The sequence below is a fragment of the Chelonia mydas genome, chromosome 5, assembly GCF_015237465.2.
Source record: "Chelonia mydas isolate rCheMyd1 chromosome 5, rCheMyd1.pri.v2, whole genome shotgun sequence".
NCBI classification, from domain to species: Eukaryota; Metazoa; Chordata; order Testudines; family Cheloniidae; genus Chelonia; species Chelonia mydas.
In genome coordinates this window covers 99,380,312-99,407,185 of record NC_051245.2, presented here as the reverse complement: position 1 = coordinate 99,407,185, position 26,874 = coordinate 99,380,312, and the positions used below count along the sequence as shown (strand labels likewise).

The 26,874-nt window shown below is 39.3% G+C and overlaps 1 protein-coding gene across 2 annotated transcripts in view; it reads left to right on the top strand.

Annotated features, from left to right (window-relative positions):
* Window positions 1-26,874, top strand: part of LOC102938927 (histone-arginine methyltransferase CARM1) — a 136,397-nt gene that overhangs the window by 37,844 nt on the left and 71,679 nt on the right. The window contains exon 2 of one of the 2 annotated variants that reach the window (XM_037901876.2): window positions 11,126-11,251. The exons of the other annotated variant lie outside the window; for it this stretch is intronic. Within the exon in view, the coding sequence (XP_037757804.1) occupies window positions 11,126-11,251 (126 nt within the window). The remainder of the gene's footprint in view (window positions 1-11,125; window positions 11,252-26,874) is intronic. 2 annotated transcript variants of the gene reach the window in all.

The window sequence follows — 26,874 nt, the reverse complement described above, 5'->3', positions numbered from 1 at the left end:
ATTAATCTTCTGGGAAACTGGAATCAGATGTTTTTGAACTGGCTGGCAGTATTGTATAAAATAGCTTCCAGAGCAGTCGAAGGTCCAAATATCTCTTTTGTGCAGCACTCTTGAGTTATCATTCCTTTGTCTCAAAAATGAATTCCTTCTTGGGATCCACTCTTAAGACTGCTACATTTTAGAGAAACAAATTTAACCTGGGAAGACTTATTAATTTCTCACCAACATCAAAACTCCCTCCAGAGCAAAGTTTCAAACATTTGTTAATTGCTTGAAAAATGCTGTCCGTCTTCAGTAATGCTTAGCTATCTGAGAAGCTCTAGTTTAGTTTCAATTCTGACCATACTACCAAAATGGTGCTTATTAGGTATTCTGAGTTTATGTACCAGGCTTACCTCTGCTCCTTCAGCCTTCATCCAACTTGAATTCTCTGTTGCATTAGACTTTTACGATGAACAAAGTATTGGCTTGACTGCATTATGCACTAATGACTATTAATGGATCTCTTAGGTTCAGTGCTTGGTTTTTATCACCAGTCTGTCTTAATGAGCTCAGTTCACTGCCATTCATAATAGTCTCACTTATGATCCCATCATTGCTCAGCATGAAGATGATTCACTGCTTGGTTTTGTAGCATTAACAAGATACTTTAGCAAGAATTTTTCTTTAGAATGAGGTGGGCTGTAATTTCTATAGTGCATTGAACTGGGACTCAGCAGACCTGGGTTCTATTCCTAGCTCTGCCACAGTTCTACTGGGTGACCCTGGGCAAGTCACTTCACCTCTTTCTGCCTAGTTTCCCCATCAGTAAAATGGTGGTGATGTTAGTGACTTCCTTTGTAAAGTGCTTTGAGATCTGCAGATGAACGGCTACATAAGAGGTAGGACTGTTATCATTTATTCTGACTCTGAGAGTCCAGTAATTATATCATGTGTATCATCACATCTACCTAATATCTCGTTTTAGATTTTGAAGAACTTAACTCCAAACGTGATATGAAGAAAACATTGCTCCCAGCCTTGTCATTTTAAATGACTGATGGCAGCTAAATTGTTCCTCCAAATAATATGCTCCTGGTGGCTGTGTTTGGTAGGGAGGGAGTCCTTGCTTTGTGATAAAATGTTGCCATTAGTGTCTAGTGGAATCTTAATTAATGACTTATGGGAAACATTCATTTTAGTTCTATAGGTGGATTTTGAGGCTTAATTTATAAATGCTTTAAAACCTTTTGAGATCCTTGGGTAGTGTTTCTTAAAAGAGAGAGAGAGAATGTTTACAATTTCCTACTGGGGGACACTGTCTAATAAGATCATGCATGAAACTCCAGTTAATTGAGAATGTTGCTATATTCCTTGTGAGAGGGCAAATTATCAAAATGCACTCTGACCATTTGACCACTGGCTGATTACTAGTCCAACAAAGTATCAGTTATATAATCAACTAAAAATTAGATAAGATGAAGTGTTGTGGGTTGTTGTTTTTTTTAATGGACATAACTGACCTTTCAACCACTTACGGTATATACTTGCCCATTAGCCAAGATGGAGAGGTAAAAATGGCAAAAACTCCATGACCCTTTCATAAGCAGACCCTATATTTTAGGGGTTGGCAAACTTTGGCTCCCGGTCCATCAGGGTAAGCTGCTAGCGGGCCTGGATGTTTTGTTTACCTGAAGCGTTCGCAGACACGGATCCCCGCAGCTCCCACTGGCCACAGTTCACCGTTCCCAGCCAATGGGAGCTGCGGGAAGTGGCAGATGCTCCAGGTTAGCAAAACTTCCTGACCCACCAGCGGCTTACCCTAACAGGCCGGGAGCCAAAGTTTGCACACCCCTGCTGTATTTTTAAAGTTGGCATCAAAAAAAACACTCAAGTTTTGCTGGAATTATTTTAATGTAATCTAACGAAAAACCTGTTGTTATTATCACCTTCAAAATTATAGTCAGTGTTTTAAATATCCATTTACTGATATTAAAGTCTCATATTGTTCTAAGGTACTTATTTAAAAAGTCTTAAAATCCTTCAAAGTCCAAAACAGTTAATTAAACTCTGCTTCAGTCACAGCTGTTACCTGCATTGTCATCGTAGATGTTGGCAGTGTCATCTTCAGACTCATATTCCTTCTCCTCATCAGCCTCTGTTGTGTCATCATCAGATATGGCATCGTCTTCTGACCCGTTGAGTGCATTGCTGATACAGCATTTCTGAAATGATTTTTCTGTCATTTCCAAGGGAATGGACTCCCACTCGTCCTTGACCCACTGGGCGACCAGATTGATTTTGGCTTCATAAGATTCCTGCCTTTTGTCAACTTTGCCATGCCTGAGCACATCCATTCAGACCACATTTTGCGTAGTCTGTCTGTAAAGGGTTTGTTCAGGCAGATGTCAAGTGGTTGTAGAACCGAAGTTAAGCCTCCAGATATTACAGGCAAAGTAGTTTTCATTTTTTTGGCCACATTTTTCACCTCATCCATCTTGTGTGCCCTGAACATGTCCCAAATGAGCATAGCAGATTTCTTGAAAAGTGCTACTGGTCTCTTATTCCACACTTTTTTCCAGGCATTCAATAGTCCCACTTTCATCCATCCATCCATCCCTTTTTGTGTGCATGTACAATGACACCAGCAGGAAATTCCATGTTTTTAGGCAAGGTTTTTCTTTTAAAAATAACAACAGGAGGGAGCTTTGATCCATTGGCCAAACACGATAAAACCACGGTAAAATTGATTTTTTTCATGGCCAGTGGTTTTAATTAACCACTGTTTTTTCACCAACACCTGTTACCATTCTGTTGCTCGGAAGATCAAATGTCATCGATGTTTCGTCCATATTTTCTATTTGTTCAATTCAAGTTCAAATGCGTATTCCTTTCGATGTTTTATAATAAACCTTTGGGGATAGGTTCGATTTTTTTCTTCCGGATCTCTTGGCAGCTTTTGCGCTATCTTTGTTTGCTGACGAAGACAGAGACCATGATGGTTCATGAAGCGAGTACACCAACCCGCTGATGCGACAAACATTGACGGCTTTACTGATTTGTATTTGTCATCTTTTGACATTTGCAGAGCACGCAGACAAATTCCAGTTCTAGTGACAACATACCCATTTTGTCGACATTCAACAACCCAATCATTGAGATCTTTCTTCAGCTCAGGAAATGAAGCACACCTCATTGGACATTTTTTCTTGCTTCTTGGCATGTCTTTTAGTGTTGTTTTATTTTTTCGCCATTCTCTTACTTGCTTCTCATTGATACAGAATTCACAAGCAGCAGCGCAATTATTGTTTGCTTCTGCATATTCAACAACTTTAAGTTTGAACGCTGCATGATAAGCAGACTGTTTTCTTTTGATTTCACGGTTGTTCATTTTAAATACTAGTATGAAAATATTAGAAAATAATAATTTAGTTATAGATTTTGTAGGATTTTATGTAGGAATGTCACCTGCTTTATCACTGTCAAATTATTATTGTTCTTTGTTTATTTGAAAGCAGCCATGTAGATTGGCATGTCTGGGCAATAACAGGCTATTTCAATTTTATTACAGAATCCATCGATTCTGTGTGTTATATTTTCAGATTGGCTCGAGACTCACGAGGTCCATTGGTAGAAATGCATGAAGAGATCAAATTACACAGTAGCGGACTGACACCAGTGCCATAGTACTATCGTTCATTGTATTTTTCTGATTGGCTTGTAAGGTGTAGCATTTTGTGAAATGCATGGGTCAAATGTCATGCAGGTCTGCAGCACTGCTCTTTTAGCGTTCATTTCAAGCCAATCTAGTCCACTAAACAAATACTTTGCAGCTTTAAAAGGCTGCAATATTGACAATAAATTACTTTACAATCAATATAAGTACTCACTATAAAAATAATTATAATATAGTCCTGTAGTAGAACAATTCTAGGAAAAGCAAACCGCTAGTACTAGGAAAATTGAACTTTAGGGAAGCACATTCTTTAAGTGCTTTGTTTACATGGACATGAACTGAGAAAAATTGTATAATTGATATCCATACATTTTATTTACATTAATACTTCTTTTATCTCATTTATAACATAACAAATATACAATTTAAGTAAAAATAAAATGTTAACAAATTTTTAAAGAAGTGAATCCAGAATTGATGTTCCATCATCAGCGATCTACAACAGGGGTTGGCAAACTTTGTCTCCCGGCCCGTCAGGGTAAGCCGTTGGCGGGTCGGGACGTTTTGTTTACCTGGAGCGTCTGCAGGAACGGAGCCCCTCAGCTCCCAGTGCCCGTGGTTTGCCGTTCCAGCCAATGGGAGCTGCAGGAAGTGGCGCAGACCGAGGGATGTGGTGGCCACCACTTCCCTCAGTTCCCATTGGGTGGGAACGGCGAACCACGGCCACTGGGAGCTGATGGGCTCCGTGCCTGCGAACACTCCAGGTAAACAAAACGACAATGTATTGGATATTCAATAATTCAGAAGAGCTTAAAATCATCAAATTTTGGTGTAGACCTGTTGATAAGCCGACTCCAGCTCTTTGATGCTTCACTTTTTTACCAGAAAAATTCGGCTTATGAACGAGTATGTACGGTATATTCCTGATCATGCAAGACGCTTCTTATAGACCTACAGAGAGATGGCCTGCATTGTACAGAATCTTAGTCTGTATAGTTAGCTTTTGATGAAGTTGCTTCAGGCAAGATCATCATGCCTCTTATATCTAGGCAAAAAAGCACAAGTTTTCAACTTGGCTTTTAGTGTTTATCAGATGAAATCATAGTCATATATTTCAATGTTTTATGAGCTGTTACACATATGAGGTTTTGTTCAGCATTTTGTAGTGTTCTGCATGAAAGGTGTAATATACAGTAAGTGGACGGTGCAGGAAGCCATGCATGCCTGATTAAAGAAAATAAAGTTTTCCCTAATAGAAATGAGGAATTGTACAGAAATACATACATTCCTTAAATATTACATATGTAACACTGCTGAAATCACTGAGACCTCATTATCTGCTAAGTACATGTTAGTTACTACCTGTCATCTTAAACTTTTTTAAATTAAAAAAGATAGTGATATAAAGTCAAGTACTTTAGGTTCTGAATTTTAATAATCTTTTTGAAGTTTTCTTGTTTCCTTTTCAAGTTGCACTTCCTTTGGGTCGTACACTGTGGGTGGGTGTGTATGTTACATATATGTTTGTTTAATATATATTATGCATGTGCACGCATAAACAAGCAGCTTTTGGGCTGAAACTTTACTCACTTTCAGTACTGAATATCCTCAAATTTCTGCTCACACCAACATCTGGGGTAAGCTTTCCTTAATAACAATAACTGTTGTTTTTGTACTGAGTTCACTCCCTGATTTCTTCATTCTGTGCTCTCACTCAAGTCACAGCATAATACCTGTGGATGTAAATGGGACTAGGGTCCAGCCCTAAAAGTACCCTATGCTGGGGGGTGGTTTATTTATTTATTATTTGTATTTTAGTAGTGCCTAGAGAAGACAACCAAACTCAGAATTCCAGTGTGTTAAGGGCTGTAAGTTTCAGAGTAGCAGCCATGTTAGTCTGTATCTGCAAAAAGAACAGGAGTATGCATCCAATGAAGTGAGCTGTAGCCCACAAAAGCTTATGCTCTAATAAATTTGTTAGTCTCTAAAGTGCCACAAGTACTCCTTTTCTTTTTTAAGGGCTGTAAGAGACAGTTCCTGTCCCACAGAGCTTAAACTCTAAATAGACAAGACCAAAAGGTGGGGGGAAACAGAGGCACAGATCCGCTTTCACAATGTTACTAACATTTCAATTACAGTGAAAATGGCATTGCACGCTCTTTCCATAACTTACATGAAATCTGCCATATACAGGTCCCACAACTGTTTGGGTAAGGGCCTACTGGAACACAATGAAGGAGCAAAGTAGTTTGAATATTGCCCAGTGGTTTGCCTAAAATTATCCCCATATGAAACAGTAAAAAGACCACACAAACTTCCGCCTAGTATGTGATATTTACAGGGGATGCTGTGACTGACCACAGGCTCTTCATGGCTGTCTCCTACTCTCTTCTACTCGGAGAGCCAAAATCCTCCTTTTCACAGCATTCCAGATTTGAAGACGCACAGTGTGTGCTCTTTTAACCCCTTCGGGCATATCAGTTTTTTGTAGTCTAGGACATCTAGAGTGGATTCTGGCTTCTTGTCTGGTGGTGGTATATATCTCTAAAGGTTGTCAGTAAATATTTTAGCACAGGTTGGTTAAAGACTGGGTGTGAGATTTTCAAAATCACTTAAATGAGTAAGGAGCACAAGTCCCATAAAAGTCAATAGGACTTGTGCGCTTTACTCACTTGGGTAGGATCTTCAAAAGCACCTTTTACTCCTCCTGACTCTGCATATGTAGATGCTGTGCTAAACTAAGAGTATGTATAGTATAAATAAAGTGTATCTCTAGTTTTATTATCTGAAAAGCAGCAGTTGGAACTAAAAAGACATTTAAAGTAATTACACAGTCAGGTTCCAGGTGAGGCATTTTTCATAATGTGCTATAAAGGATTAAAAGTATTTTGAAAAAATATGAGAAGAAATTATAAACTGAAAGATTTGTGTTGGCTTCATTAAATGAAATCTAATTAAGGTTTTTTAATGTATTTTCTTACTTAATGAAAAAAGTACTGGCATGGATGTGCTCTGGTGGAATGAAGAGAGAATAGTCCTCATGTCTAACACAGAAACACCTGTATGTGAATTAAAATGTTTAGCAGACTTTATTAATGGGGAAAACTTAAAAAAAAAAAAAAAAAAAAAAAGTACAAAAATATCTAGAATTTTGAAGTGCTTTATATGTTGAAAGCATTCTACCAACACTAACTCATTCCTCCTCATAACACCCCATCAGGTAAGTGGGTATGTACTAGCCATTCCCATTTTCAGGTAGGCTGTGACCAGAGTCCCCGGGAGCCCTGCTGAGGTCACTCAATTAGGGTGAAGTTCAAAGAATGGGGCAGATAATCCCCAAAACTGGTGGATATTCCAATACTTAGTTTTACCAAACTAGTGCAAAACAGCTTCTGTAACAGCTTCTGATTACCCAGAAGCCAACAACCCAGTTCCCTTAAAGCAACCCAGCCTTAGGCCTCCACCCAGACACCCAAGTCAAATATGATGAGGGTTACTGAAAATCTTATCCATCATATAAAAAAGTTCTAACAATCCCAAAGAATCAGACGCATTACCTCCCAGGTTAAGAATATTCCAGATCTTACGCAAATACATGCTTGCAGCCAATTCTTATTAACTAAACTAAAATTCATTAAAAAAGAAAAGAGAGAGTGTTGGTTAAAAGATCAGTGTACATACAGACATGATTACAGTTCTGAGATCAGATCCACGGTAGAGATGGTGAGTTTGTAGTTGCGAAGAGTTCTTTCAGAATTAGTCCATAGGATATAGTCCAATGTCCATATTCAGGGTGATCCAGGTTAGGGAGATCTCAGCCTTATGCCTTAAGCTTCCTCTGCATGAATCATCAAGCAGATCTAAGATAAAAAGGATCAGGACCCCAGACATTCTTATACAGTTCCAGGCCTCCTTTGACAGCTCGGAGTCCTTAGGCAAACAATAGGCAATTATCGAGATTTTGAAGTAGACCTATTTCCTAAGCATCACTTGTAATTAGCTACAGGGATTAACATACAATAATTTATTCATTAAGCAGTTTATCACAAACTTTAAAGAGACATATAGACAATGACATTATTTCACCCAAGGTTCATCTAAAGGTTGTTAATCCCTTTTGATCTCTGAATCAACAGCTATAGTGGTAGACAGGAACTGTCTGTTTACATGGCTAACATCTAACAAGATATGAATACACACATACAATTAGTATCACCTCTAATTCTCTAACAATACAGGTTTGCATTCAAACTTTTAGCCCATCTACCATGGTATGGCCCTAATTACCATTTGCATACTTTTCTAACATGTCTCTAAAGGTTGGCTCTGGGTCATTTAGTCTGCAAGCTGCTTAATCCTTTCTGGCCATGCGTCACACTTTTTGAATAAGATTTGTTGCAATTATATAACAGTGGGAGTGTCCCTCCTGCTGCCCCCTCTTCCAGACCTCAAAGGAAAACTCAAGGAATATGAATCCTCACAAAGGAAGAAACCGAAGAAAAGGATTTATGTAAGATCATGTGAATTGAACCACCAAGATTTGTGCAGCTCTAGTTTTAGGTATAAATCCAAATATGACAAAAGTTTATCCTTGGAAGGATAATGTGGATCTGTTTCTGTATGTCCTGCACTTGTTTTAGACCCAGGTTTCTCGATGATGTTACTGAGAATTATGTGATGCTTACACTCTGGTTATTACTCTACTAGTGATCTCTCCCCATTCTTTACATTTTAGGTTACTGATGTAGTATATGATGCTGCCTCTTTAAAAAGTACCGTATGTGAGCACCACCCTTTCATATCAGCAGTGAAAACATTACATGCTGGGAAACTGAAAAGAAGAAATCTGCCTGAACCACAATTTTGAACCTGCTCTCCCCAGCTCCTCTCTAAATTTTTTAGAAAAGCTGGGATCCACATCCAAATTCATTTGTTGATGTCATATGTTGTGGCCCAGTTCTATCTAAGAAGCTGACTCAGAACACTTGGAGTTTGGAGGAGTAAGTCTCCAAATCTGGATCTGTACTCTTACAGCTGAGTTCTGTCTATATAAAAAGCCATCCAGTAAATCTAGCAATATAGCTCTGTCTTCCATATTAGCTCCAGTCTCTCTTTGTAACTTTGTACTGTGTATCAGCCTTACCACTTCCATGAAACTTTTGTTAAATTTTGTAGTCGGTGTATTTGATTTTTGGGTACCGGATAGACTGACAGAAGAAAGTAAGTTGTAACACTGAGAAAACAGTAACATAATAGAGTAGCCGAAGAGTGAAATTCACTCTTGAGTGCATGTGTGCGCACTGTTCCAAAGAGATTATTTGAACTGGTTCTTTGATAAAGAAAATGTTTCATTTCTCAAAGGTGAGATCTGTGTAATGGACCGTGGCTGTGTAGATACTGCTGTTTTCAGTGGGGATTGAACCCTGGAGATATTTACCACCAAAAGCACAGGCCTCTACAACTAGAACTAAAGGAGAACCCCTATATAACTGTGGGGGAAGTAGCTGATTGCATGGTCACTTTGGCTTGTTACTTGAGGAAGTTATGTATAGTAAGCAATTGTATTACTCATGGATCATCCTGATGTGTTCATGGGCACAAGTCCAGGGAGGAAGGTACATGCACACAGAAATGCGTGTGTCTTGAAACCCAAATTTGTAGGTATCTGTCTGGGTTTGTACAAGCTCAAGCTGGGAACACACTCTTGAAAATTCGTAGGTTTTGAATAGTTAAGCCTAGAATAACATATGAAATGTGTATTAGAGTGTCCACTATCTTTATATTGTATTTATTTCTAGCCACAGCAGATCTCTTTGAAGTGCAGAGTTTGAAAAATTTACCTCACACCTCCTAGCCCCAGGACTAAGCCCAATGGCTGGGGGGGAGGAGGTGGAAGGAGAGGGGATATGTGGGGTGCTGTGTATCTCTCCTTCCCTCTAGTGGAACTTCCTGCTTTTTAACAGAATAAATACAGTGTATTTGATGGACAGTATGTTACCATTAACTTTCTGTTGAATTACTGTTTTTAAATGTAACTTACTAAATCTTTTGCTTTTTTGTGCTACCTTTCCCATCCTGGCCTCACTCCAGTTTTTCTCTTTCATGTTCTATACCAGATCATAGTATATTTTTCTACATTATTTTGATTGTCTGTACCCTCTTTCCCTTCTCTCTCAATCCACTTTCTTATGTTCTTTTCTTTCCTTACACTATGTGCTCCACCTTCTCCCCTGTGCTTTTTCTCATTTGCCCCCCAAAATCTTTTCTCTCTCCCCACCCCCAAAAGTCACTCATTCAGCTCTACCAACCTGTTTACTTATTTGTAGGTCTTTAAAAAATTACTAGACACTTAACTGACAGAGGATTACACTAAAATGAGAGGCGCAACTGTCTGGAAACAAAGCTCAGTGATGGTATGTTCTCCCGACTCCCAAATATCAGGGAAAAGAGAAAGTGCTGGGATTCCTATCAGGGTATTGTCTCTGAAAACACTGGAGCTTAGATACTATGGTGATGAGTAGCAGTTTAAAACGCTGTTTGAGGGCTTCATCTTTGGTAGCCTCTGCTTTGTAGATGCCAGATAAATTTGAAGCTTTCCAGCCATTTTCAGGTTGCTGGAAGTAAGGATGAATATTTTTACAGGGCGTGCACACGTGCAAACTGCGTCACATGCTCACCTCCTGACAGCTGCAAGGATGGTTGTGCGAGAATCTGATCATTTACCATTTCCCATCCCTCTGATTTTTGATCTTCCTCTTCAGAGAGTAGTACCTGTGCTTACTTCAGCTGAAGAGTGCTTAAAAGTGTATTCTTGTTAAGCCAAATAATTGGATCATTATCAGTAAAGTTGTAGAAAGTAGGGTCTATGGGTGGATTTCATTTCGCACGCAGCGTGGCATAGTATAACTGCATTTAGTGGCACCCAAATGCCAAAGATGCAAAAGAAGGAAAAATTGCTGCGGTCCCTTCATTCTGTTTTGTTGCTACAGCTTGTTTCCTTTTTTTTTCTTTCTTTGCAACTCCACTGGTTAGAGCAGCAGGTTCTGAACCAAAGGTGTGACCCAGCAGTGCTTTGTTAGAGATGTTTACAGGACTGCCTGCACCAGCTGAGCAACCAGTAAAATTCCACTGTTGTTAAGATCCTGTGGGAACACAGGGCTGGGGAGAGGAGGAGGGACTCTCACCTTTCTTCCTTTTGCTGCATCTACTACTGCCCCCCGCCCCCCAAACACAGCACAGCTCACAAAGGCCTGTGGCATATGGATGGTAGGGGGGTGAATATTCAGCCATTTTGTGGATCACAGAGGGGGTGAAGTTTGAGAACCACTGTACTAGAGAACAAATTTCTCCCTTAAATTGCCCATCTTTAGTGCATGCTTAGGACAGTTTTAAATTGTAGATATCTATACTTCTGTTTGTGTTTTGTGTTTAACTTTTTAAAATTTTCTAAAGTATTTTTTTCCCCTTCAGCTGATGGAGTCTGTGTGTTTAAATGCTTGGTTAACAGAGACACTGAATACTGTCGTGTGGGCAAAGAATCTGTCCTAATTACACTGGGGTACAACAGTGCCTTACTCCAATTCAAGTCACATTCTGGTAAGTGCTTGCCGCATCACAGACATCTTGCATTTCTGAGAATCGTCTTTCTCTCTCTTTGCTGCTCTATGAATATATTTACTAAAACTCCTCCTATCTGTTCCCTCTGTTCTACATTATCTATTACATACTGCAATATGTTCATAATCCATGTGACTTGACATATCAGTCTCCGGTTCTAACCAGCGATTGACATACAAGGCATCCATTTTCAAAAACACTACCAGAAACCCATTCTTATTCTTGAGGACAGATAACAGTTGAATATGGTACTCTTAACATTTCATCCTTGATAAATGTAAGACTCTGTGTGTAAGAGCCAGCATTTTTTAATTGTCCTGAAAGCTGTCCTTACCTTAAGGCTAAGCTCTTCATCTGTACAATTATGTCATTAAATAGTTTTGTAATTCAAATGCTTTTGAAACCAGCAATTCCTTCCTGTTTTTAGCTTTTCTACCAAAATATAAGCATCTATGCGCATTGGTATACTGTAACATATACCTGCAGTCTGTATGTATTCTGTGTCTGTACATTAGCTTGACTCTACTGATACTGAAAAAGAATCCCACTGTCGTTCTTTTAAAAAATCATTTATCAACTGCATTTAAGTGAACTTGTGAAACTTTAATAATTGCAATTCCACTTGACCAAATTTATCCTAAGTCTAACAGCAGCAAAATTTATTTTAATATAATTTTATTATAATAGCTATATGCATAAATAAGAGACATTTTCTCACATTGACTTTTCAAAGCTTGCTTAGTTCCTGTGCAGGGCAATTCAAAAACCTAGTTCATTTATTCTGAGGAACGTGCATTTTAGACCAAATGTAATTATGACATAGCACAAATAGAATTCTCGCTCTCCTATCGCATACCCAACACCATATACAGGAAAAAAACAAGTCGACTCAACACATTCAGCCAGCAATTTGGACTGAAAATCGACCACAGTAAGATAGATTCCATGACCTTTAATAGCGCCATCACCAGTACAGATAGATTATGTTCTCACCAATGTAGAAACATTCACATATTTGGGCAGCACCATCAGCCAGGACGGTGGAACAAACCAAGACATCCGGAACAAAATCAGTAAAGCCAGGAACACCTTCAGGAGCTTAAATGCAGTCTGGAAATCCTCAAAATACAACACCAAAACCAAACTCAAGATTTATCAGAGCTGCGTACTTTCAACACTACTTTATAGTGCAGAATGTTGGGGAATGAGAAAGTATGACATGTCCAAACTGTCATCATTCCATACAACCTGCCTCAGAAAAATCTTCTGTATCTTTTGGCCCAGAACAATCTCAAACCAAGATCTTTTGACACTGTGCAGCCAAGAGGATATGAGCACCATCATTACCAGGAAGTGTTGGAGTTGGATTGGCCATGTGCTTTGGATGGAAATTGATTCCATCACCAGAGTAGCAAAAAGGTGGATACATGAAGGCAAGCGAAAATGAGGCTGCCCAAAAACAACATGGCAAAGAGCTGTGGAAGCTGAGCTGAAAAACCTGGGGCACAGCTGGGGACTCACTGAAATAGTTGCCAGAAACAGACAGGAGTGGAGGAGCATCATAGCTGCCCTAAACGCCAGAAGCGTAATGGGAACATGATGATGATGATGAATAGAAGTCTCCTTTTTCTAGATCACCTGGTCTTTTGTCAGGTACCACAACCATTATCACCACCACCACCTCCTGGCAGGTTTTGAAAGAGGTGTATTATTAGATCATCTCACTTGCATCTATTGAGGGGAAATCATTCTTACATCCTCCTACATTGCTAAAGCAACACAGTTACAACATAAAATTATAGCTCGGTATTGTTTCCCACAAAATGGTGTCACAATTGAGAAGAAATAATACTTTTTAAAAAATGAAAATGCCAGAACAGTGTTTATAGAACAATTCAGTAATAAATGGGGACTTGACAAATAATCAGAACCACTGTATGGATAAATTATTAGATAAATCTTCAGTGTCAGGATTTGAATAATTTATTTAAAAATCCTGACTGTTCTTGACCTTTCCCAGTGTTTGACGTTATACAGTACACCAATGTAAAACCACACTTTGACCTTTCAGAGTTATCGGTTTGCTAAAGTTCCGAGCTGTTTAACAGATCTTTCCATAAATAATCTGTGATGTACATCTTGAGGATTTAGCCTGACTAGTTTTTTTCTTTTTTTAATGTTTTCTGTATTCCCTGAAGTGTCTCATTTAGTCATTATGGTTCCAATTCTGGTGGGCATTTTAGGTTTAGGAGATCAGGGCATAGGGAGTCTGTTTTTTCTTCTACTTCCCTCTGCTGCAGACAGCAGGAAAAGACCTCTCCAAACAAGCACTCAGAAGTGTCAAGAATGTCTTCTGCCCAGCTCACAGTGTTCCAAAGGGGAATGGCCTGGACGTTAGGAGGCAAGTGCAGTTTTGCCAGGAAAGAGAGATTTCATGAGGTTTGGTCCTACTCCTTAGAGAGATCTGATATAGTTTAAAGATCTGATCAGCTTCATATTATGGAACTGTTAGCTAAAACTTTTATAAGAAATTGAGAATACAGTATTATGTGTAGCTAGTTGGAAACAAGCCATTTTCCAGTGTTCTCTTTATTATATTTGAAAATGGGGAAAAAATAAATTGAAATGTCCATGTAAATCTATGCAAGTTACTTTTACCCAGAGACATTAAAAAAAAAGTCTGTTGAGTTTAAACAAACACCCTGTTGATATCAAATATAATGTACCAGCTGCTACATAAACTTGAAGTTGCCAATAAAAATGGCATTTATTTTTGCATGATTCCTGAGAAGTTAAATAATATTTTAAATGTATAAAGATAGTATACTGCATAATACTGAACAGTGCCCCAATTGTGAGAAAGCTAACAACATTTTAAGAGTGAAAGATTATAGGGTAGCAGCCATTTTTTGTCTGATGTCCCAGGCATAGGCCTTATTGGTGCATATAAATATTTTTTTTTTAAATGAGAGAAAATAATGCTACCATCTGCAAACTTGAAGTGAAGACTTTGTCCTTTTAAATTTCAAGAGATTTTATAGTTATGGAAATGTTTTATTAGCTGAGAGTTCTCAAAGTCCTATTTCTTTTCTAGATGAGGAAAAATTCATGCGCCACTTGTGCCCATGCAGAGAACTGTTGTTCTGTGCCTTCCTGCTTCCAGCATTTAGACAGCAGTAAATCATAGATTGTATCCTCCATTTCCTGCTGAACATATGTGCAACATCTGAATAGGCTCAAGCAGGCCATAAAAATGAAAGTTAATGTATCTAGTACCTACAGGCTTTTCTTTCAAAAACAAAGATCATTTATTTGGAACAGATTAACCAACCAGTCTGTAGCCCATCTGTGGTAGGTTTGGTGTGTAGGTCTGCTCCATTGTACAGATGTCCTGCTTAATTTAGCACAGAATTGCATGATGATGATAGGATAAATTGCTCTTTCAGGGTGGCCGTAGGAATGCAGATTCCTCCTTTACGATCCTCCTAGTCCTGGCATATTGCTATTTGAGGAGTGACTCCAGAAATCAAACAGACATGCAAACAGTAGTTGTCTTTACGTAGCCTAATCAACTCAATTCTCAAATCCTTAACAAAACACACGCACACAAACACCACACAGCAACAATACTCTATGCTACATGCAAGTGAGTACAGTAAAAGGGGGAAAAGGAAATAGGTTGATGTCATTGATCTCCAGGCACAGAATTTTTATATATACATTTTTTTGGAAATCTAATATTTACTGTATTTGCTATATGAATAAATTGTGTCTGTTGATGTGATATGGACCTAAGCAGATATAAGATATTTGATAGTGACTTTTTAAAATTATGCCTGTACTTGAATATAACAGCACATAGGCATGTCAGAAATGCAAATACTCATATTACGTTCCATGCGGAACATCTGTGCATATTTGTTCCATTGTGGTGCCCAGACCTGGTTGTGAAATTTGCATATAGAGACCATTTGCTCACTGGAAAGGCTCTCCTATGGCTAGATTGTCCAGTGATTAATTTGTTCACGTATTTTTGCACACCTCTGTATTGAGTAATTTTTGGTTGTACTAAGTCTTTTCGCTGCGATTCTGAAAATAATCTGATTTTTGTTCACACCCTTTTGCTTTTTCAACTTCAGCTGCACTCTTAGACTCTGTTTCAACAAAATACATAAGCAAGTACTTAATTTTGTTTTGCTGATTCAGAATCTTAATATGCATCATGTGAAGTTCTACTCCAATATAACTATGTAATCACTTGCTAGTTTTTTTTTTAAAAGTTCTGACTTTTTTCCATGGGACTCTAAAAAGAGGAGATGGTTTGCTTCATCTAGACCTGCTTTATTACAGTCAGTTTAGAACACGGTTAAATTCACAGAATTTACTGAAAAAATCTTAAACGTTACTAATGCATAAGAATAAAGTGTGAATGTATCAGAAATATATTTATGCACAACTGCACCCCTAGTTTTGCAGATATAAATAGAGGTCCCAGTCCCGGAGTGCTCTGGCTGCTTTGCACCTTTCTGCGTGTTCACAGTGCCCTAAAGTTTTAACCCAGTGGAGGATCTCTCCTGTGTGAGTGGAACAAGCATTTGTTAGACATCAAAATATAGTTGTTCATTAAAATAGTTACCACTATGACCTGTCTTGCTTCCAGGGAGGTGCATGCTTTCTCGTTGTTTTCCATGCTGTGTTTAGAGCGCAGGATCCAAGATACATAAAGTGATATTGAGGCCTGCTGTTCTGTTGTCTCTCTGGATGGCTCAGTAAATGATTTTTATGCCTTCTGTTATTTTTCATGTCTGTTGTTCTTGCTGTTGACATTTTGAGTCTGCCATCCCCCTTGAATGATAGCTTCCATTGTCATGACCTTCATGGAATCTCTACTCTTTGATCCAATGGGGGAGCCTGCCAACCAAAAACTTACATGCTATTTTGAATATCTCACTGACCCTTTGCAAGGCAATAAGATCTAAAGGGTATCCCAAGGGCTAATCTGATTCTGCTGCTGCCATGTTATCTCAATATGATATCATGCTGCTTGTTTTTCAGAACCTTTCATTCCTCCAACCTCTTGCACAGATAAACTAAGCGAATGTATCCATTGTTGGTGTTTAAGGTCAGCAATTGGCAAAATGATTATAAAGAGGGGAATTAAGGGAGCAGAAAGAAGATCAGTCACATCTTCCCAGCTTTTGTGTATCATGTGACATCCCACCATTGCTCTAGGACAGCGGTTCTTCAAACTGTGGGTCGGGACCCCATTTTAATGGGGTCCCCAGGGCTGGCTTAGACTTGCCGGGCAGCAAGGCTCAGGTTATAGGCCCGCTGGCTGAGGCTGAAGCCTTTGGACTTCAGCTTTGACCCCTTCCCCGCCCAGGGGAGTGGGGCTCGGTCTTTGGCTCCCCGACCTGGGGCAGTGGGAGTCAGGTGGGCTGAGGCTTTTGTCCCCCCTCCTGGGGTCGTGTAGTAATTTTTGTTGTCAAAAGGGGGTCATGGTGCAATGAAGTTTGAGAACCTCTGCTCTAGGAGTTAATCCATGTTGTTTCCTTTCTCCCTGCATGGTCATATTTATTTTTTGAAGTTTAATGTGGTTTATTAAATGTGACAACTGTGTAATCCAGTGCTTTTTTCGTTGATGATGTAGCCGAGTGAGTTAGAACATTTTTTTTGCTTTTTGTTTCCTTCATGTCTTTTTTTAGTTCTGATCTGGATAATTTTAAATTTCCAGATTTTCTGTTTTACATTCAAGATTATTAATATTCCGCCAAACTGTCTGAGTAAATGACATGAAGACAGTTACTTGGAAACTGATTTTTTTTTTCAGCTCAGCCATAGCTCTCTTCACCACTCTTTGATCCACCTGCATGTAAACCTCTGCATAATGGCGCTGTTTTTGTCTCAGAAGAGGGGATTATCTGACTGAAAAAGTCATGTTATGGTTTGTTTGCCTTCTTCTTTAATGTTGTCTGGTAGCTCTGTTCTCAGTCTCAGCAAAGACATCCCTTGGAATTTCCAAGGAGTGTTTCAATAAAAATTTTTCTCAATTTTTCATTGAAATTTTAAAATTCGTACCTTAGGGAAATGTCTAAGCACCTGGAGTGTTTCACTCCCACTTAATTTTCAATTGTCGTGTTCCAGTGAGAGTACAGGGTTTGTTGGGTTAATTTCTTGTTTAAAAATATATTCTAGTTCAATCAGTTAAGCATGACAGGTATTAGACAATGTTGGCATTATTTTGAAATTGATGTTGGTTAACTATTCTACAAACTGCTGTATCCACCAAGTCATTCAAGTGCCAGTGTGTCCTGAACAAGAGTGGGCCTAGGTTTTGTTGGACCCTATGTGCAGTAAGGAGTGCAGGGACCCATCTCCATCTGTATGTAGCTGGGCATGTAATATTATGCTTGGTTAATTGAGGCTGTGTATGTAGAATTGCTGGATGAATGAAATAATGTAGCCCTCTGGTACACAGTAACTCTAAGGTAGAGCTGGTTGGGAATTTTCCATCAGAATGATTTTTTGATGGAAAATGCAGTTCCTACATAATTAAAACTTTTCATGGGAAAATGTGGTTTTGGTTTGTGTTCTCTTAACCTGCTCCTCCCACTGAAAATATTTTGGTTTGAGTTGATTTGACCCAAATTGTAATATTTCACTTTGATGGCCTGAAACAAACAGTTCCATTTTGAGTTCAGCATTAAACTGCATCTCCTGATGGTGCCAGATTGCCTTGTGGCAGTGATAGGACAGTTGCCTGATGTCCCTATTCTCTCCTGTGGGCCAGGCTCCCTGGCTGGACTATATCTTGTATGATGTCCCGTGAGGCGTGATCAGAGGCAATATCACATTGCATCATGGGAGATATTGTCTGGCTAGGCCGTCTAGTCCATAGGAGAGAATGTGGGCACTAGACACCTGAGCTACAACTCCCATGATGCAAAGTGTCACCACAGGTAGATGCAGTTCAGTTTGAACTGACTTGAAACAAAACATTTAGTGTCAGTTCAGCAAACTGAAATAAAACACTTTGATTTGGAAATATCCAAATGGTCAGTTTCAATTGAAAATGCTGAAACAAAACCTTTCACCATTTCTAAATGAAAAATTTTCAGAACTCTTCATTCTGGGAAAATTCTGATATGTCAACTTTTCATCCTAATTTGGGATGAAAATAAATATTTAAGTATCCTAATTTCCCATGGGACAGAAATTCCAATTTTTTGCTCAGTTCCAATCTAATGTCATTACTTACCATAGTTTGTATGTTTCACAAAGTACATGGTCTGGTGGTGCCGTGTGCTGGCCCTGTATTGTTTCTGTGGTTAATCTATAGTACTTAGCATAGAAAACACAATAGGCTTAAACTTTGTTTTGTTTAAATTTTTGGCTGGAATTTGATCAGAGCTGTTTAAGATACAGAGCTTTATTCCCTCCAGGTGAACAGAGGATAGTTTCAGGGTTCGTGTTGCTTTTAAAAGGTGAGGGTGACAGTATATATTTGATTAGGTAATTTATCAGTAACTTAAGACATGGCGAAACATATTCTTTTTGAAAAGATTAAAAATCAGGTTGGGGGAAACACTCCGTGGATGATTGTCAACACACCATGGTTTGTATGTTGAAGCTGTGGAATAAGTTTGGTAAAATACCATGCCAATAACCCATTACCTTTTGAAAATTAGTAAAACCATAATCTCTACAAGTCTGGAGTGCACTCCAGCAAACTAAAATCTGCACACTGATTAATGTGTCTGTTGATTTCTGCCTGTGCTATGCACACTGGGACTGAGTCTTCACTCACTCTAGATTAAGTGAAGAGAAACATGTCCCTGATCTCTCATGATGGACCTAGTGTCTCACCCCCAAATATTCATCAACCTTGTTAGAGGATGCACCTAGATATAGACATATAGCATTGTGTACATTTTCTCTAAATATGACACAGAGCTAAATAATTAGCCCATAACACATTTTCCATGTTGAACTAATAATTGTTTACTGTGGTGCATATGGTCTACAACCCTGCTTCAGTTATGACAATTAACTGTTACCAAACATGTTTGTTCTCTGTAATTAACATCGATTCATAGAGCTTAAAGCTAGAAGGGACTATTAGATCATTTGGTCTGACCACCTGTATATCACAGGCCATTAAATTTCTCCCAGTTACCATTGTATTGACCCCACTAACTTGTATTTTGGCTAAAGCATATCTTCCAAAAAGGCATCCAGTCTTGATGTGCAGATCTGAAAAGGTGGAAAATCCACCACTTTCTTTTAGTTCTGAGATTGTAGTTTAAATCAAAGAGGTTCTGGCCAGTTACAGTAATTTAAATAATCTTTGTGCAAAGTCGGTGTGGAACTTTAATAGCCACATCTCATGGCACTGCTCTTTCCAACTTCCAGGATTATTTCTAAATGCTCCACTATATCTCATACTTTACAATGCAAATAATAATTAAAACAGTCCTGATTTAAGTTTATGTATAATCCATTTTAATGAGGTTGATAAAATGGGTGATAACTTCCTGTAGCTCAGGTTGTTTTTATAGTATTGTAGTAGCTTGAAATTGAAGGTGCTATTTTAATACCCTGCTGAGAAGACCGTTTGATGATCATTGGCTCCTTTTATCTTTATTGGTTTACTTTGGATATGAACCACTTTGGGGCCATCAGTCCTGTTGCAAATCAAAAAAACCACAGTTGATGTAAAGGCCCCTCTATGTTTGCAAATTGGCCCATTGAGGACACAGTCTGTGAGCATCAAGTTCCCCTGTATTGATGTGGGAAGTGATTCACTCACTAGTATGCATGGAACAAAACCATTCCCAACGTTTTTGCAGTAAGTTTGGATTCAGTAGAAGAGCTTAAAAGGACAGAAGAGAAATCACACGCTACAAGGGAAGGGAAACAAACACTACAAATAACTGAATTAGTTTGCAAATTATAATGTAATGTTCAGTCATCATATTCACAAATTATTTAATGTTGGTTGAATTGTTAATAAATGAAGTGTTAAAATGAACATCTGAATTCCATTTGTCTCGTCTGCCATGTTTATGGCTATGTAAAGGCTCACATTCTGCAGAATTTTGTTTTATTTTAAGAGAAAAATTTCTTTGCTACCAAACTTGTGGCAATCCACAAGGACTCCTGAGAGCCTTTTCCTTCAGGTGTGTGCTGCCCCTGTTGCAGTTGTTACTACTGCTGTTACTGTGTCTGCTAGGTCACTGCTAACTTCAAATCCCAATATATCATCTTGAGTATGTAAAAGGGAAGGTTGGTTTGTTTATTTTGCTTCTGCATCAGATACTTGGAAGATTGTCTATCCTTGATGAGCATATACAGTTGATTTCAGTGCTAATGCCATCATTAATGGTACTGTCCTTATCAAATGGAGAATTAAACCTCCATTTCCTTGGTTGGAGTTGTGAGATCCCGGTGTTGTGCATGTAAGAGCGTGTTTCACTGATTAACAGTAGAAGAGCTGATGAACCTAGCAGGGTTTCATATATTCTGTGTAATCCAATCGTCACCTGGAGCAGGGGTTCTCAAACTGGGGGCCAGGACCCCTTAGGGGGTCACAAGGTTATTACATGGGGGGTCATGAGCTGTCAGTCTCCACCCCAAGCCCTGCTTTGCCTCCAGCATTTATAATGGTGTTAAATATATATAAAAAGTGTTTTTAATATATAAGGGGGGTCGCACTCAGAGGCTTCCTATGTGAAAGGGGTCACCAGTACGAAAGTTTGAGAACTGCTGATCTAGAGAGTCTTGTGTTCCTCTATTTCAGACATGGGACCAAATTCACTGCTCTGTAAACTTACAAATCATGGCCCAAATTTACTGTTAGTATAACCACAACGCTCTAATTGCAGACTCCAGCCGATGTTCCATTTAAATGTGTCTGAATTATTCTCCACTGCTGTTAAGCCCCATCGCCTGAAACCAAAAGGGCTAGAGGCTAATTGTAGTATGCATTTATTTAATGACTTATCACTTGTGGTTTTATTTTTGTACTCTGCTTTTTTTTTTCAATCATGAGTCTCTTTTTGCCATATTCTGTTTTGTTTTTCTCTCCCACGCCCTTCCAGTTTTATTATTGGAGGCCTCCACTGTGATAATGCTGAGAGACTCCATCTGCTCTGAGCAGATGGGAGAGGTGCACTAATATTATGTTTCATATTTGAGTATGTTTCATCTACAGTGAGGTTAGGCATCTCTCAGAAATCAGTATAGCTGTCTTGCTAATACATTGTCATGTAGCATTTGGTTGGCATTTTACAGTGGTATGGTACAGGTTGGTCAGCATGAGTTGTGACAGAGTATCGGGGTGTCTTCTCCCCTCTTGAAAGAAGTCTGAGCCACTCATATCATAGGCTGGCCCCTTTACAAAAAAAATTATTGGTTTGGATCCTGGGAATTTAAGTCCTGACTAGAACTTGCCTTTACTCAGTGACTGCACAGTTCAGTTTTCATGCCCACAAAGGATCTCCGCATTGCTTCATTGCGGTCACTAAGTACTAAAGTAGTGTATAAACACAGTCTAGATATAGCATGTCTCTGAAAGGTTACCAAACTTGTTGTATAGATTTTCTTGGATTAGTGGGGATTTTTTGGTAATGTTAATAACTATATCAGATGGCTGAGAGGTACAGCTGGTAAAAAAAAAAAAAAAAAATTCCATCAAAACATTTTTCTACAAAAAATGGCTTTGCTCATTTAAAAAAAAGAGGTTTTTGAAAAAAAATCCCTTTTGTCTAAATAGTCCAGGTTTTAATTGGGAAAAAAATCTGAAAATTTAAAAATATCAGGTTTTTCTCCCAAAAAAAAAAACCCCAGAACATTTTAGAGAAAACTTTGAAAATGAAAAATTGTTCATTTGGTTTGAAATTTTTTGCAGGAAAAAAATCATTTCCCAACCTGATGTATTGCAAAGACAATTTGACAAAGAAGTGTAGGGGATCAGAGAAAAGCCACAGAGCAAACAACAGCTGGGAGAGGAGAAGATCTGCTGAATTGAATGTACGTGCAGTATAGTGCGTAATGTATTGGAAGGTCTAAATTCAGAACTGAAGATCCCTATCTTAAAATGTACACAATATGAGGAAAATCTTCCCTTCAAGTTATTTAGAATCTTATTCAGAGCCTGAGGGCCAATTTCACAGGTGAGGAGCAAGTTAGTTCCCCTTACAGTGACTTTCAGACTGTAGAATCCCTTAGAGCTACTTGTATCTGCTCTAGTGCTGGGTAATGGAATCTAAGGGCATGTCTGCACTGCAGTCATGTGGTGTGATTACAGCTCATGGTGTGCAGGGATGGGGGGGAGGGCTGCGGCTGGCGGTGCAGGCTCTGGGGTGGAGATTAGGGGTTTAGGGTGCAGGAGGTGCTCAGGGCTGGGATCAAAGGGTTCGGAGGGCAGGAGGGGGATCAGGGCTGAGGCAGGGGGTTGGGGCGCGGGAGGGGGTGCAGGTTCCGGGCGGCGTTTACCTCAAGCAGCTCCTGGAAACAGCAGTATGTCACCCCTCAGGTTCCTACATGGAGGCGTGGCCAGGCAACTCCCATAGGCCACAGTTCCCGGCCGATGGGAGCTGCAGAGCCAGGGCTTGGGGCGTGGGCAGCATGTGGAGCACCCTGGCTGCCCCTACACGTGGGAGTTGGAGTGGGGACAGGCAGGGAGCCTGCCTTAGCCCCACTGCGTCGCTGACTGGCCTTTTGATGGCCCGGTCAGTGGTGCTGGCCAGAGCCGCCAGGGTCCCTTTTCAACTGGGCATTCCGATCAAAAACTGGACACCCTGCAACCCTAATTTCCCCTCTTGGTCCTCCCGGAAGAGACCATACAAAGGTCTTAAAAGGGGCAGAGCATCAACCTTCAAAAGGTCCTGCAAGCAAGTCATCAACCCCAGTCTGTACCCGTTTATCAATGTAATTGATTCAGGATTTTCTTTATCAGTGTAATTGATTCAGGATTTTCACAAGTAACTCATCAGCAGATATCCTAATTGGACTGGGAGTCAGGAGCCTAGAGCTCTGTTCCCTGCTCAACCTGCTGGGTGTGTGTGTTTGTGGAGCTGCTGCTATTGCTCCGCAGATGTGAGATGTGGCTGTAGTCACCAGAGGTTATTCTCCATTTTGGAAGGCTGGGTTCTGTACTGCAGAACAGACGATGGCTGTGAAGCTTACAGCAGACCCTTGTTGCTGCATTATTGTTTAAAAGTTTAAATAAGTAGTAAAATGCATACTCTCTGTGCCTTAATAAGAACAGCACACTGTCTACCTTTTGGAATTCATCTCTGAGTGCCCCAGCTTCCGTATCTGTAAAATGAGGGAAATTATATTTGCCCTCCTTGTAAAGGGCTTTGAGAGATCTGTAGATGAAAAGCATTATATAAGAGATTTATGATTACTAATTGGACTTGAAGCATCCTATCTTAGATGATACCCAGTTGGCATCCTTTTCCTATTCTCTACATTCATACAAGTAGAGTGGTCAAAAATGGTAACTGTATTTGATGAAAAATGTTTTTAAAATGAAGAAAATGTTTTTTATTTAATGTGCTTGTGAATTTTTTCACTTTTTTTTAATTAGAAAATTTTAAATGTTTTAAAAATGTTTTGATGGGGGGGAAGCCACTTTTTTCTCATTGTTTTTGCTTATTCCTCCTGGAAAAAGTAGGGGTGGGAGTACAGGGGTAGGAGTACACTGTCCTTCCTGGTCTTCCACCCCACACCCTGCTTTTTGCAGTGGGGACAAAAATGAAGTTTGACCAAAATAAAATTAAAAAACCTGAACGCATGAATGTTTTTTGTTTTGTTTTGAAACCCATTTTTCATCACAGAGATATCACATGAAAAATGTTGACCAGCTTTACAAATAAATCCCCCTGTATTTTAGAAATAAATACATGGCCTAAGTTCTTTTTTATTACACTCTTTAGCCAAATGCAGCATGTTGGAAACTTTGTCCCATAGGTTTCAGAGTAACAGCCGTGTTAGTCTGTATTCGTAAAAAGAAAAGGAGTACTTGTGGCACCTTAGAGACTAACCAGTTTATTTGAGCAAATAAACTGGTTAGTCTCTAAGGTGCCACAAGTACTCCTTTTCTTTGTCCCATAGATGAGTCAGGACGATCTCATTCATAACTGATTAGCAAAAGTATCTGATACTGTCTGTTTTATCGACCCTGGAAAGCTTTTGAATGTGGAATAGTTTTAATTAATTGTCAGCTATGCTGAAGAAGACCTTTTGCTGCTTCAGCCAATGAATGCTACCACTAGCTTTTATAAAAGGAGCTGGATGAATATAAATAATGGGGTGTTAAAGTTCATAGACCTCAGGAGTAGTACTGTAGGTGCCAACAGCATGCTTAATTCTGTAAAAGAAACAAATGTGCTCTTGCCCTTCCAGTCACTAGACAGGTGCCTTTTACAGTTAATATTCTAATCAAAATTTTACGTGCATCAAATAAAAGAAATCCAGTAAATCCAGGTAGCCATGTGAAGAAGTCTTAGGTCTGATTTCAGCCAGCCACTAAAGCACTTGCTTAAAGTTAAGCATGCGCGGAAGTGCTGTGTTGAAGGGGCGTGTCTGAGGCACCAGTTGGCACCCTCTTACAGCTGTGTGGGACTGTTACCGAGTCTGACTCCGATTCTGCCCTTGGATAATCGCCTAGTCCAGTGTCTACTGATTTCTTGTTAAGGACCTGGCCAGACTGCTGGGGTCATAGTCATCTCAGCGAGCTTGCAGGCTGATAGATGGGTTAGCGAGGCTTGCGCTAGCGCTCTATATATAGCTATATAGACAGTGCTTTGAAGGTGCAGGTCAGGCTCTGAAGCCTGGGGAGGAGGCTCACTGCCACAGGTTATATAGACGTACCCCAATAGTCCCCAGCTGAGCAGGCAGGAAATTTTTCCCATTAACCCTTTAGTCATTAAGCCAGCAGGGGGTCTATACCACCCCATGACAGGGACCTTCTGTGCCTCATTTAAAAGGAGCTAATTGGGTACTGCATTTGAAAGGAGAGCATGCTGCTGTGTCTCTGTTTAAGGCCACCATAAAGTTCCACCCTAAGCACCTTCACTTGGCTGATAAAATCAGTTAGAAGCACATAATCCATTGTAGTATCACTAATAAGGCCTTGTCTACACACTGAGTTGTGCTAGTTTAACTAAAGGTCTGTTTTAAAATCAGTTTAGTTAAACTGGCACTAACCCCTGTTTGCACCCTGGTTTAAATTGATTTAACTTAATTTGTGAAGGAATTGACTTAAGATAAATCAACATGAGACAGGTTTTAAATTGATTTAAAAATATCTAATAGGGGTTTGAACCAGTTTAGGTTAATTGGTTTTTAAACCAATTTTAGTTAAACCGATGGCAGCTTTGCTTGTTAGACAAGGCTCTATTGGTGACTGCTTCACAGTGCCTAAAAATTCTTGTCATTTACTGCACATCGCAATTTCCACCTTAAGTGACCTGAACAGGAAACCAAATGGGTGTGACTTTTTTGTTGCTTTGTTCTGATGTGTATAAAAAGGCAATAAATAAAACTGCTTGTCTTTTTTACTTAAAAATATTAAGAATTACATAAGAACGGCCATACTAGGTCAGACCAAAGGTCCATCTAGCCGAATATCCTGTCTTCTGACAGTGGCCAATGCCAGGCCAATGAACAGAACAGGTAATCATCAAGTGATCCACCTCCAGTTGCCCATTCCCAGCTTCTGGCAAACAGAGGTGAGGGATTTTCAAGTCTTTCAGAATTTCAAGAATTTCGGTTTTGGAGTTTTTTGAAGGATTTTATTAGAGGTCTTATAATATGAATTGTGAGTTTATCAGCCCTTAGTGGAGAGAGAAGTGTTGAAACTTTGGCAGATTTTTCCTTTCAACTGTTTATAGAACATTGTGAGTTAGATAAGTGTGGTTGGGATTTTGGTTTTATTTAGCAAAAAATTATAGTCCCCCTCTCAAATTGATTTTACATGCTTGATATTATGATATCATCCTTCCAGTTCTCAAGTTGTCCATCGTATCTTCAAGAAAGACCAAAGTAGAAAAGACCTGAATTTCTAATATTTAAAAAAAAAAAAATTTTTTTTTTGGGACACAGGTGGCGAAAAATTTTCAGGCCATCCTTATATGACATAAAGAAGCAAAAAGAGCCACAAAACCCAGTATCTTTTCCTTTGCAGATGACCTTTAAATGCTTTTGCAAATCTAATCCTCACAAGAACCTTGTGAAGTAGGTAGGTAAGTATTACTGTGTTTTACCCATGAAGAAACAAGCAGCTAGGTTAAGTAATTTGCCCAAGACAATAGAAGGAGCCTCTGGCAAAGCAGGGATAGAGGAGTCTGGATTTTGAGACTCAGATTACTAGGCCATGCCCTGCTTGGTTAAATAATGCTGTACTTGGATTTAAAGCCCACAAAACAGTACAAAGTACTTTAAAGAGACAGGGCTGCAGAATCGAGCTTACAGGTAGTAGTATGGCACCATCTCTGGCAATCCAGCAGCCTTCTGAGAAGAGAATCAGTTCCACCACTATCCTAGAAGGACAACGTGTTGTACAGAGTCCTAGAACCTTGGTAAAGTACATG